Genomic DNA, 14,756 nt, shown 5'->3' with positions numbered 1-14,756 from the left:
CACCTATTACATAGGAACTGTTTTGTAAGTTAATATTTTATGTGGTCATATGATTATCACTTTAATGTAATGTGTTAATTTATGTCTGTACTGAGGAACAAAAGAGATTTTTGTGTTTCTGCTGCTACTTGTTGTGGCAGAAACACAGTGAACACAGAGGGAAGAGCAAAAGAGAAGGCAAGAGATAGGCAGGAATTAGAATATGGAGGCAGGTGTTGGTGTTTTCTCAGCAATTATTGTGAGTGCAACAGAAGTCTTTTAAGTATTTTAGACGGGAGGATATAATGATCTGCCTTAATTCTCAGAGCTCAGTATTGCTCATGCTGCTGAATGTATTGCACAAGAGCAAGAAGGAATGTGTGAGGTCCAATTATGAAGTTATTGTAGGATTCCAATTAAGAAATGATAGTGGATATAGCAGAGATTAACTGAAGTGCGTGCATTTGAGACCCTGAGATTAACTGAAGTGCATGCATTTGAGACCCTTTGGCACTACATTTTGGGTAGAGAATTAATAGGCCTTGGTAGATGAGATCAGCAAGGAGAGAGTACATAAAATGAGGAAACTGGGAGATCAGTGAACTTAATATCTAGCCATCAGATAAAGAGGAACTGTTTGTAAGGGAGACTGGAAAGGCCTGGGGATAAAAAGCAAGTGTGTTTCCATTCCTTGAAACAGACACAAGAGTGCTTAAAAATGAGAGAAGGGACAAAGTCAAGCGTTCCTGGAAACTTTCATGAGACAAAGACTTTTAAATATGGATTTTGTCAATGTAGAAATAATGAGTGACTTTGGCAAGAAGAAAATTGATGGCACTGTAGTGTCATTAGTCAAATTAGGACTACTGAAGACTTGAAAAGGAGTTGAGGAAATCAATATCTATGTAGAAGTTGGGGTTGATAGCTGGAGGGAAAAAAAGGTAAAGAAGTCATTTTACAAATGTGGTGGTACCAATGCTTTTATGATATATGATTAAATTTATTCCAGAATAATAAAATATAAATAATAAATAAATAGATAATAAAATATAAAAAATATTAATAGCCAAATTCTTCACTTCTGCAAAAAAAAAAAAATTTCAAAACTAAGAGACACCTATCACTACATACCAGTTACAAAACCCTAGAGATTAGTACATACTACATTGCCTCGGATGATAAGGTCTGCCAGAGGAATTAATCACTTCATTTGGTAATAATAAAGAAGTGAAATAAAATTATTTGACTTGGAGAAAATGGAGAGTGATTTATACTTTTAGTGTATGTGCTGCTGAAGCGAGTATGTGATTTATCCTTTTAAATAGCTTTATTGAGATATAATTCACATACCATACAGATAATTTATTGTATCATGTAGGGTGCATGATTCAATAGCTTGTAGTGTCTTCACAGACTGTACAATCCTCAACATAAACAATTTTAGAATATATTTATTAGTTCAGAAAGAAATCTCAGACCCTTCCTCTAATCTCCTGATAGCCCTAAAGTAACTATGTTTATTTTGGTTTCTCCAGATTTCCCTATTCTGAACATTCATATGAAGAGAATCATATATAGTATGTGAAATTTTGGGTCTGGTTTTCATTTAGCATAATGTGTTCAAAGTTAATCCAAGATGTAGCATTTATAATTATTTTATTCCTTTTTATGACTGAATAATCTTTCATTATATGGAATACCACAGTTTGTTTACACATTCATCCATCAATGGACATTTTTTTCCCCACCTTTTGGCTATTATGAATAAGGTTGCTATAAACATTCATATATAATTTTTGTGGGGACATAGGTTTTCATTTCTCTTGAGTGTATACCTAGGCAGGGAATTGCTGGGTGATATGGTAATTCTGTATTTAATTGTTTGAGGAATGCCAAACTACTTTCCAAAGCATTGATGCCATTCTGCATTCCCACCAGCAATGTATAAGGGTTCCATTTCTCTACATCCTTGACAACATTTATTATTTGAACTTTTGGCTCTAGTCATCATACTGGATATGAAGTAGCATCTCATTTTGGTTTTGACTTTTATTTCTAGTGACTAATGATGTTGAGCATCCTTTCATGAATTTGAGTATTCAGATGATCTGCCCATATTTTAACTGGGTTATTTTTCTTTTTGTTATTGAGTTATAAGAGTTCTTTGTATATTTTAGATACAAGTCCTGTATCAAATATATGATTGGCAAATATTTTCTCTAATTCTGTAAGTTGTCATTTTGCCATCCTGATGGTATACTTCAATTGAAGCATAAGAATTTTTCAGTTTGAAGAAGGCAAATTTATCTATTTCTTCTTGTGTTGTTTATACTTTGGTGTTCTACCTAAGAATACTTTGTCAGATCAAAGGTCATGAAGATTTGTTTCCACATTTTCTTCTTTTAGCACTTACACTGAGGTCTTGGATACACTTTGTGCTGATTTTTATGTTGTCTGAGGTAAGGATTTAACATCATTCTTTTGCATGTGGCTATCCAGTTGTCTTAGTACCAATTATTTAAAAAATCTAATTTTTCCACATTGATTAGTTTGGCACCTTTGTCAAAAACTCAATTAATCATGGATGTACAGAATTCTGCCAATATCTATCCATATACCAATACCACACTATCTTGATTACTGTTGCTTTATAATAAATTTGAAATCAGGAAGTGTATGTCATCTTATTTGATTGCTGTTATTCAGGATTGTTTTGGCTATTCTGGTCCCTTGCAATTCCATGTGAATTTTAGAATCAACTCATCAATTTCTGCAAGGAAGTCAATTGCGATCCTGATAGGAATTTTTTTTGAATCTATAAATCAGTATGGAGTGTTTTGCCATCTTAACAATGTTAAATCTGATCCACAAACATGAGATGTTTTTTCCATTTCTGGAATTTGTTTCAACAATGTTTTGTAGTTTTCAAAGAATTAAGTTTGATGTCACATTTGTTCAATTTATTCCTAAGTACTTTGTTCATTCTGATTTAATGGTGAATGGAATTGTTTTCTTAACTTCATTTTCAGATTATTCACTGCAAGTGTATAAAAATAAAGTGATTTCTATATATTGCTCTTGTACCCTGCCACCTTACTTAACTTGATTATTAACTCTAATAGGGTTTTTTGTTTTGTTTTTTTGTGTTTTTTTTGGGGGGGTTGTGTGTGTGTGTGTGTGTGTGTGTGTGTGTGTGTGTATTCCTCAGGATTTTCCATATAGAAGATTATGTCATCTGCCAATAAAGACTGTATTCTTTCTTTCCAATTTAGATGTCTTTTATTTATTTTTCTTGCCTAATTACCTGAGCTAGAATATACTGTACAGTGTTGAATAGAAGTGGTGAGAATAGATATCCCTTTTACCCCGTGATCTAGGGAAATGCATCCAGTCTTTCACCAATAAATATGTTAGCTTTTAAAACTGGCAGATTTTCAGGGTGCCTGGGTGGCTCAGTTGGTTAAGCAACCAACTCTTGGTTTTGGATCAGGTCCTGATCTCAAGGCTTATGGAGATCGAGCCCCATGTCAAGCCCCATGTCGAACCCCATGTCAGGCTCCATGCTCAGTGGGAGTCTGCTTGGATATTCTCTCCCTCTGCCCCTTCCCCAACTCGTGCATGTTCTCTCTCTCAAAAATAAATAAATAAATAAATCTTTTTTAAAAATGGCAGATTTTCTCACCTTTTTAATAAATAAGCTAAAATATTAATCACTACCCTTCATTTCAATAACCTGTGGGTAGGAGTAAAATGAAGGAACAAATTTAGGATTGCTATTGCTGGATTAATCTTACAAAATAATATGCATCACTATATCAAATTCCCATTTTCTTCTTTTTAAGGAATTAAAGTTGTGAATCCTTTTTTCAAACTTATACTTTCAGTTTTATGTATTTGATCCTTATCACGTTATAAGGTTACAAAAAATATACTTTAAAATTCATTAGACATGATTTTTAAGAAGCTGTAATTTTATTTTTAGAAGGTTATTTTGGTTTTATTTTTGGTTTTGTGTGTGCACTGTACAGCTTTCAAATGACCAGTCTTTTAGACCCCAGTGCCCTTGTGTTCATCCTCATTCTACCTTTCAAAGAATCTGCTTCATGATCTGTCATTTACTACAAAAGCTAAATGTCTGACAGCCCTTGAACTGTTACCTTAGAAGGATTTTCATTTCAATTGGGCATACATTTGAGTTATAGTGATAAAAACTCTTCCAAATCTTTCAGGCTTTAGTTAATAAATGAAATGTGTGTGTAAATTTTTGTTTTTGTTATTTTATCATGGCTTTTAAAACAATGACCCCTAGAAACATACAAATATACTAAAGTCTGTACTAGCTTGCAAAAACTGGCTCACAAAAAAATACTGAAAGATACTCATTTGAATAATAGTTGTGAACGATTTTTTCCTATCTTCTGTTCGTTATCATTCCTCCCCCAATTTGCTGCCTGTGATTTAGCTGGTTCTTTTTTCTTTTTTTCAGTCATATTTAGGCATACCCTAGGCTAGAACCACATTTGATTCAAAGGATACATTTCCTATCTCCCTTTGTGAAGTATTCATACCTGATTGGAGAGGATGAAGAGTCATTTTAGCTTAATTTGTTTCAGAATTCACTTGTAAATTTGTTGAAAGAAGATACTTTATCAATTTCACAAATAAATCAGAACAAAAACATGAAAGAATGCCAGTGCCTCTCACATTTTTTGGTAACTTTTGAAATTGAGAAATAAAAAAAAAATATCCTTGAACACTTTTGGATGATTAAACTCAAACATTTCTGTAAATGATTTCTAGTAGTCAATGGACAAGAGTCAAAACAGTTAAATAACACTTTTCTAATTCATATAAAATTAAAACATTCTAAGCATATTCACTAAATCATAGTTTAAAAAATTAGACACATATAATTATTTTTCCTCAAATCAACTCAGAATTGACTCACAAAATTTGTTTTTACAATTTAAATTTTAGAATTATAGTTCACTTGATTTCCACATATTTTTTAATCTTCATGATATAACTGGAGAAGAAGGAAGGAAAGCAGAAAGATTATCATCAGAAAGAAAAGAAATAATATATCATGCTGCAACTGATTTGGTAAACCTGGTCTTAATTTTAATACCTTAATACATGGTGAGGTACATAAAGAAAGTCAATATCCACACTTGGTGAAGTGGGTACACAGAAATTAAAAATGACAAATTGACTTGTTTGGCACCACAGTGCAAGTCATGGAAGTAAACCATTTTAGAATTATTTTTCAACATAACTTACAGAAGGCAAGAATGCTTAGACTATAAGGCACTGAAAAATAAAAAAAAAAATCACTCAAAAGTTTGTTATGTTGAGAAATTGTGATTTCTCATCATATACAAAGAAGATATTAGGCATTTAGATATTAGACTCCTCTCCTCTCAGATAGATAGTCCCATGTAGAGGGACAGCCATTAGATTAGTCCTCCTTTCTAGGAGAAAGGACACACAACTGATGAATTTGTGTTAGTGAGCTTATTACACTTGGCTCAGCCCCTCCTTCATTTTTTGCTTTGCAACTTGCTTGCCTGCAGAGGTCAGACATCTAACTCTGCCCTCCATGCCTTATGTTATACAACTGTCTCTGCATGTTCCGCAATGCCTATGACTTGAAGGCTGAATGTGCCTCATTCTAGAGTTCACACTTAGCCTACATCTACATCATGCCCACTGATAGAATCCTATCAATAATAAAAATAATATTTTAATTCCCAACCATTTCTGGGACAATCTCTCATTTGGTTCTGAAATTGTACAGGGAGCAGTGTTGTGATGTAACTGCAATGCTACTGAAAACACTCATATAATCAAGAGGTTGTAAAAATTCTTGTACATTTTCCCAAGAGTTGAGACACCACAGAATTTTTTCTCAGTATTCAATATTTTATTTATTGTCAAAGTCATGAAGCTATCTCAGGAATGTAAGTGAAATATAAAGGAAAAGTTAAATGAAAAGGAAAGGCCACAAGTCAGAGTAGAATTTTTTAGTACAAAAATATCCCAGCTACTCAGCCACCTTATAAATGCATCTTGATTAATGTGTATGTATATGACTATGTATTTGTATAAACGTGTGTTTTTTTCTAACAGCAAAAATGAACCTCAAGTCATGATGCATTTACCTGAATCCTCTGCAAAGCCCACCTCAATGCTCCTAATGCTCCTATTATACATGTACTTAGGCATCCTAGTCTCATGTATATCTCTTCATAGATGTAATTTCATCTTGCACACGTTAATTATATCACATTTGGGGGAGTATTTGTGGTAACTACTTAGAAATTTATTTATGTCTAGGGAGTAATACTCACTCAAATATTCTTCCATCTTATCTTGCTAACAATATAGTCATACATAAGTTTATCAGCTTCTTTTCTATGCAAGCCATCCATCCTTCCATGGTTTTCTACTTCCCTATTTTATATGTATTTTGTATTCTGAATATATGCTTCATAGTTCCCATCTTGAACTGGAAGTCAAAATAAAATGTTCTACAGCATACAAAGATGTGGCATCTCAGAAGAGTGAAGGAATACAAAGAACATGCACAAACAATATACAGGTGACAGGAAATTGAAATGTAGTAAAATGAAGCCAGGACGATAAAGTATCCACTGACTGAACATTTGTTACGCAGACACTCACATAGCAAAATTCTCATCAGCATTGCATTAGATAAAATATAAAAATAATATGTTTTAAGGACATATCTCAGTTTGAGCCCCAGGACTATGAATATAGACATAATTAGGCAGTAAGTCAAGAAGGGAGTATTTAAAATGCACAGATAGGTCTTCAAAAAGTAGAAAAGTAAACAAAAAGGGTAGGGATATGGATCTGGAAGAAGGGGTAGAAAATTCGACAATACCAAAGCATAGATGGGAAACAAAACAAAACAACAAAAAGAAAACCCACTAAAATGTAATTTACTAGATAGAGAGATGCTAAAATTACTTGGACAAATGTAAGAAATTTAAAAACATAAGTGAGAACCTTGGAATTTATTATTAGGACATGACTAAGAATGATTAATTTATTGGACACATGCCAACTGACTTTCCTTAATCTATGGCTCCCCACTTAATGAGAATCTATTACTGACTCAATGAAATAATACAGCCAAAGGAAAACAGTTCATTTTTATGCTATTGGATAAGAAAGGAGCAGGACAGGTAAAGGAAGAATGTGTTCTGGAATGGGATTTCTGAAATAACTCATGTTCTGAGAATTCTCCACAGTGAACAAGAATGCATGTACACTAAGCATGTCAAACACCTAGAACCATGATTTATTTTTTTTTAATTTGTTAACTGTAAGAATATGAATGAGTAGAGAGAGCACTTGTGTATACAGGGAGAGTGATCTATAGTGTAGAACAGTGGAGTAAGAACTACAATTCTGTGTTTTGGAATAAAGACCAATCTAAGCAAAATTGCAAGATATGATTCCTCAATATTTTCCGTTACAAAATCCCAGAGCAAAGAAAAATAAATTTTTCTCTTCTGGCACTTTGAGCCTGTAATTTGAATTGGCTGACTGCAGATGCAAAGTTTCTTAGAACTGTTATGTTTGACTGCAAAAATCACACAAATTTTCCATTCTCTTCTGTAGATTCTGTCAATATAAACAAGCTGTGGTCAATTACCTGCAGCCTAGTTAAATGGATAATACTGGATGGAGTTTGTGTCAGTTTGCTTTCATAATTTCAAGAACCACTTACACAGAGCTACATGCTTTTGTGGTTATCTGTGCCTGCATTTTGAGAAGCACAGATGAGGTCAAACGCATAGGACTTTAAACAGTGTGATCCCTGTAAGATTTTTTTGTTTATTTTAGGCTCTCAATTTCCTACGGGTAGGAAGGACCTGGACAAAATGAGGCTGCATTGGATCTCTCTTCTTGCATCTCTGAGAGTCAGATACTAGACTAACCAGGGTAAACTATCACTCCTAGTAGTCCTGAAATTAACTCTTTGCAGTCCTCCATCTCCAGCCCTCTAATAAGGGTTTTTTTTTTTTTTTTTTTTCCTGAGGGTGCCTGGGTGGCTTGCTCTGTTGAGCATCTGCCTATGGCTCAGGTCACGATCCTGGGGTCCTGGGATCGAGCCCCTTGCTCAGCTGGGAGTCTGCTTCTCCCTCTGCCTCTCCCTCTGCTCCTCCCCCAGCTTGCGCTTTTTCTCAAATAAAAAATCTTAAAAAAAAGTTTTTTTTTTTTCTGTTTTGGTGTCATTTTACTAGGTGAGTGTCCCACTAGATATCCAGCCTCAATAAATAAGTAAAATATGGTCTGCGACCATATTTTAGCCACATTTATCTCCCCTAACATTTAGAATAATGCCCTCTGATACTGTAAACTCAATAACTCTAATAAAAATTTCAAAATATTTTTCTCTCCATTTTTCCATTTTCTTTTCCATTATTGCCTAAGAATATCTTTTCCCCAAAGGTGGTAGTTATGCTAAAAATATACTGAGAAGAATGGGAATATCAGCCTTCTTTTGACTTCAGTGATTTTCTGCACTATTTCCATCTGCAATTCTTTCCACTTGAATACACATTAAAAGATTGGAAGTGTGGGGGTGGGGGAGGAGGTGGATGGAAATTATTCTCTGAGCACATTTATTATGCCAACAATGCAATTTAATGCATCTTTGATGGTGTGCAATTAGGTATTAAAATTTCTCATAACTAGAAATGTTCTCGGTCAGTGGGAATTACTGTAGATAATTTCAGGTAACCTGGGAATAGTTTGGCTAGCTAGAAGGCCTAGACCAATATATAAAGCATTCAGTTTAGGGGAAAATTGATTTGTTCTTCACATTAATCCTCTGCTTAACTATGTTGGGAAATGCAAATTCACATAAAACCTGAGAAAGAAACAAGTAATTCTTTTACATTTTAAAATGAATTTATAAAGACACAATACGGCAACTAAAAAATTATCCCCAAACCATAATTTACTGATTTTTTGGGGAAGGGTTAATTTTTTTTGCAAAAAATTAAGAGTTTTATTGTACATTACTGATTTGATTTTGATTCCTACCTCTATTTTTATTATTGCCCTTATTTTTTTAAAGATTTATTTATTCATTAGAGAGAGAGAGAGCACAAGGGGAGGAGCACAGGGAGAGGGAGAGAGAGAGAATCTCCAGTAGACTCCCTGCTGAGTACAGAGCCCAACACGGGGGCACAATCCCAAGACCCAAGATCATGACCTGAATTGAAATCTAGAGTTGGAACTTTAACCAATGGAGGCAACCAAGCGCCCTGCCCTTGTTTTATTTTCTCTGATTTTCATTCTCTCACACCAGTGCTTCCAAATGGAGACTGAGGTGAAGGCAGGGGTAAACATATTAGTATAGTTGGATAGATTTATCAGATATATATGGCAATTCCACAAACTCCAAATTCTGATCCCATTGTACGTTTTCGGCATGCTTTTGGCCTTGTATATGCTAACAAGAAAATCATAACAGACTAGAAAAAAAGTACAGTAAGCAACGTTAAGAGTAGATAGGGGTGGGATATCAGGAAACTATATATGATATCTTTCTTGCTTCTTTTTGCACTATACTATTTAACTATAGTGCAGTAAAAACTGAATTCACTGTTAATTGATAAGCTACAAACAATTCATAAAGTGACAGGAAATTGAGCAACCAACCATAACCTTTGGATTATGGATGCATTTATTGTAGGCATTCTTTATGCAAGATGTAACATCAATGGCACTGAATATGGCTGGGTGAAGATGAAGTCATATATATGTGGACAGTCCTGAGAATGCTAATCACCAGAAAAAATGTTTCCTTTATCATCTACATGATCAAAGGTAAAAATATGGGTAATATCTTAAAACACTTTATTTTAAATAGAGATAATACAAGCGACTCAATGAAAATGTGAATTAAGTTGTAGAAAGTTGGTACTTATTCTTTTCTAACTTTAAACATTACCTCAATTTAAATTTAAATATTTAAGATTATGAAATGCAAACTTATTTTTAAAAATTATTATGGCAAAATTTATAAATATGTGTCTCACTGTAATACACATTAAACATAATTAAAAAAAAACAGACAAAAAAAGAAAACTACACTGCATATGGGCTTGCTGATACTCACTTAGCATGGCGAATATCTGGCAAGGACCGCTCTAGAGCAATATTGTTGCTGACAAAAATATTGAAACCGTTTTCCCTGTAAGCTGAGTCATCATGGTCCTCTTCAGTGAGGGGGTAAGGTTTCCCATGCTCACCTTTCCCTAGTAGGAGAAAACAAAATGGGATTATCATCTCTACAAAAATCATTTAATCTTCTAGACCAGATAACAAGAGTTAAATGTGTGTACTTCTTTAGCGTGGAAGATCTTTTATTAAAACATATTATTTTATAGAAAAAAGAAATATGCTCATGATAAAAAGCCAAGAACACCAAAGTAGAAAGTATAATCATCTTCCAGAGAGAACCACTGTGAGGATTTTAAGCATATGTTTTGTAACATTTATACGCAGCATGTAATAAACGCATCACCTTATAATTTGACTTTATCTAACTTAATTGTATAAAAAAGCTATATTTTCATTTACTTCTAATGGTTGATATTATTTCATTGTATCCCAATTTATACCATTCCACTAAAGATAGCCTTTCACATTACTTCTAATTTTCCCTATTAAAAATAATGTTGAAATGAACATCTTTGTTTATATATTCTTAATTAAGTATTTTTGGAAGGGGAAGGATAATTCCCATAAATAGAATCTTGAATATCTGTAAAGTAACTTATGATAGTTTTCACACATCTTCAGAAGCATTGGATAATATTTTGACAATTACTGGTGAAATATATATTATTCATACTTTAGTTTGCTTTCTCTTAATTACTTATAAAATAACTTCATATACATTCATCATTTGTATTTCTTACTTTGTGAAATGATTGTTCAGAGTTTTTTAAAAAATGTATTTTTTTAATTTATTTTTAAAATTTTATTTATTTTATTTATTCTGAGAGAAAGAGTGAGAAAGAGGGAGAGAGAGAGGAGAGCATGAGTAGGGGCAGAGGGAGAGGGAGAAGCAGACTCCCCTTAAGCAGGGAGCCTGTCATGGGGCTTGATCCCAGGACTCTGGGATCATGACCTGAGCCAAACGCAGATGTTTAACTGACTGAGCCACCCAGGTGCCCCTTTTATTTGTTTTTTTAAAACAAATTTTATATTATGTTTATTAAAGTTATTTTTTGTATTTTTAAAACTTTTTTTATTAATTTATTTATTTGTCAGAGAAAGGGGGGAGAGAGCACAAGCAGGAGAGTGGCTGGCAGAAGGAGAAGCAGGCTCCCTGCTGAGCAAGGAACCTGATGCAGGACTCAATCCCAGCACCCTGGGATCATGACCAGAGCCAAAGACAGAAGCTTAACTGACAGCCACCCAGACGTCCCTTAAAACAGTTTTTATATTGTGTTTATTAAAGCTTTGTTATATATATATATATATATATATTCTAAATATTTCTAAATTTACTTTATTTAAATCTAATTTAAGACTTCTGTTTTCCAGTTCTGCATGCAAGGAGTTTGGAAGTTATCCCTCCATCCCAACAACAAGTACAAAGCTGAACAGACTAAAAAAATCAACAACTCTTCTTGGCTCATAGGGGAAGAAATGACATAGGGCAAACTGATGTGCCCCAAAAAGAGCCAAACAGGTGAATATAGGGAGTTGAGGCTTACCAGGGCAGGCACTCAGGAGTGCAAACCTTTTGGGAACCAGGGCTTGGATAGGAAAACTTAACAGTAGTTGACAAATTGCTGGAGGCTCAGTAAAGACTGAGAGTTAAAAACTCCAGGGCTGGGATATTACCAGAGCCTAACTAACCTGAGGGAAGGGAAATACCCAACTTCAGCCTACTCTAACCATCTTGTCCAACCAAAGAGGAGAGAAAAATCCTAACATTCACAGTCCAGAGACAGAGGATCACTAAAAGACTGAGACCTAATCATAAGACTATTGAACACTTCCTCTCCCCCCATACCTCATCATCACAGTATAAAAGCTCTATTTATAATAATTCCTTTACCCAACATATTGTGTCTAGCTATCAGGAAAAAAAAAAAAATTACAAGGCATACCAAAAGGCAAAAAACACAATTTGAAGAGAGAATGAACATCAGAACCAGCCATGGCAGAGATGTTAGAATTTTCAGACAGGGAATTTAAAGCAACTATGATTCATATGCTAAGGACTCTAATTGGTGAAGTAAATAGTATGCAACAACAGATGGAAAATGTAAGCAGAGAGGTAGAAATTCAATAAAAGAATAAAAAAGAAATGCTAATGATAAAAAACATAAAAGAAATGAAGAATGCCTTTGATGGGTTTATTAGTAGACAGGGCACAGTTGAGGAAAGAATCTCTGAGCTTGAGGATATATTAATATCAGCCTTCAAAACAAAAAAGCAAACAGAAGAAAGACTGAAAAAAGTGGAACAGAATATCCAAGGATTGTGGAACAACTGTAAGAGGTACAACATACACATAATGGGAATAACAGAAGGGGAAGAAAAAGGGAAAGGAATAGAAGAAATATTTGAAACAACAATGACTGAGAATGTCCCCAAATTAATGTTGGACAGCAAACCACAGATCCGAGAAGCTTAGAAAACATTAGGACAGGGCAAATGCCAAAACAAAACAAAACGAAACAAAATTACAAACTACACCTAGGCATATCATTTTCAAATTACAGAAAATCAAAGCTAAAGACAAAATCTTGAAAGAAGCCAGTAGAAAAAACATCCTATCTGTACAGGAACAAAAAGAGAAAAAAAAAAAGAATTACATCTAACTTCGCTTCTGAAACCACGTAAGCAAGAAGAGAGTCAAATGAAATATTTAGAATTGAAAGAAGATAAAAAACACCAACCTAGAATTCTGTATGCTGTGGGATTGTCCTTCAAAAGTAAAGGAGAAATAAGACTTTCTCAGACAAACAAAAGCTTAAGAATTTGTTGCCAGTAGATTTATATTGTAAGAAATGTTTTTAAAAAGTTCTTTAGAGAGAAAGAAAATGATACAGATGAGAAATTTAGATCTACATAAAGAAAAGAAAAAGAAAAAAAAAGAAGAAGAATGGAAGATAAAATAAAAAATAAAAACTTTTTACTTTTCTTAATTGATATAACATAGCAGTTTGTTCAAACTAGAGTACCAACAATAGATTACATTATATAAGTATATATATATATCTCCTATGAATTGATATACTAAGAAAGAAAAATGGAATCCTGTAAAATGCTCAATTAAAAAACACAAAAGACAGAAAAAGTGGAAGACAAAAATGGAACAAGGAATAAAAACAGCAAATAGAAAACAGTAATACGGTAGATATTAATCAAACTGTCTAAATAATCACTTTAAAGGTCAGTGGTCTAAATGCACCAATTAAAAGACAGAAATTGTCAGAGTGGATCAATATAAATCTACTTTAAGATATCTTTCCAACCAGAGAGTTTTTTTTCTTTCATAGTTTATTCACATATTGTATTTATAAATAAATCTTTTCTCAATATTATTTTTTATTTGTATTTATCTTTATTATTTATTTATTTATTTTTTAAAAGATTTTATTTATTTATTTGAGAGAGAGAGAGAGCATGAGAGGGAAGAGGGTCAGAAGGAGAAGCAGACTCCCCACTGAGTGGGGAGCCCAATGAAGGGCTCGATCCTGGAACTCCAGGATCACGACCTGATTGGAAGGCAGACACTTAACAGACTGAGCCACCTAGGTGCCCTGCAATATTATTTTTTTAATTCATTCATGAATTCAGAGTTTTACTAACATTTTATTTTTGTTTTGTCCATCAAAATTTTGAACCATCTGGCTTGTGAGAAATGAAGTAAGTATCACACTTATTTTTTCACAAATACTTAGGTAGCCATAAGAATTACACTTAATAAATAGTCTTTTCCTTTCTTGTCCACATATAAAATTTCACACATTTTATTGGCATAGTTGGGGACTTCCATAATGTTCCTCTTTTCTGTCAATTCTTACATTGGAACACTGGTGGCAACACATTTTAATGTTTGGCAGAGTCATTTCTCACTCACCATATTCTTTTTCAGAAGAATATCACATATTTATTTTTCTATGTGAACTTTAGACTCATTTTACTATTTAATAAAATGGTCAGTTTGGATTTTGTTTTGAGATTAACTGAATTTATCACTTCAACCTTAGGGAAGTAATATTTTTATATATCTTAACAATTTTTCATAGTTTTTTCCCTTGGATTCCACTGGAATGTCACACATTTTTTTTCTTTCTTTTTTTTTTTTAGTTCAAGACTTTTTTTTTAAGTTTTTCTAGGTAGGTGTTTTTCTTCACTGTACTATAAGTCCCATCCTTTCTTCTAGTATATTTTCTAAATGGTATACACTAAAACTATTGATTTTTATACTTAATTGTTAACCAGTTACCTTACTCAACTTTTTTCTAAAAAATTATATATATATATATATTTTTTATATGTATATATATTTATCTTGGGTGTTTCAAAGTACACATCACTTCATTTTAAATAATAATAATTATTTTTCTTAAAGATTTGTTTCCTTATTTTAGAAAAAAAAAGAGAGAGCAAGAGCGAGGGGAGAGGCAGAGGGAGAGAGAGAGAGAAACCTTAAACAGACTTCCCACTGAGTGTGGAGCCCTATGTGGGTCTCCATTCTAGGA

General features: G+C 33.3%; 1 protein-coding gene across 1 annotated transcript in view; it reads right to left on the bottom strand.

Annotated features, from left to right (window-relative positions):
• The window catches only part of GALNTL6 (polypeptide N-acetylgalactosaminyltransferase like 6), a 1,233,119-nt gene that overhangs the window by 701,657 nt on the left and 516,706 nt on the right, over positions 1 to 14,756 (bottom strand). Inside the window, exon 4 of the mRNA XM_025874463.2 lies at positions 10,142 to 10,280. Within this exon, the coding sequence (XP_025730248.1) occupies positions 10,142 to 10,280 (139 nt within the window). The remainder of the gene's footprint in view (positions 1 to 10,141; positions 10,281 to 14,756) is intronic.

Source organism: Callorhinus ursinus, unplaced genomic scaffold (genome assembly GCF_003265705.2).
Source record: "Callorhinus ursinus isolate GAN/ISIS: 27379988/994484 unplaced genomic scaffold, GSC_fseal_2.0 scaffold4, whole genome shotgun sequence".
Classification (NCBI taxonomy): domain Eukaryota; kingdom Metazoa; phylum Chordata; class Mammalia; order Carnivora; family Otariidae; genus Callorhinus; species Callorhinus ursinus.
This window is presented reverse-complemented; position numbering and strand designations above follow the sequence as displayed.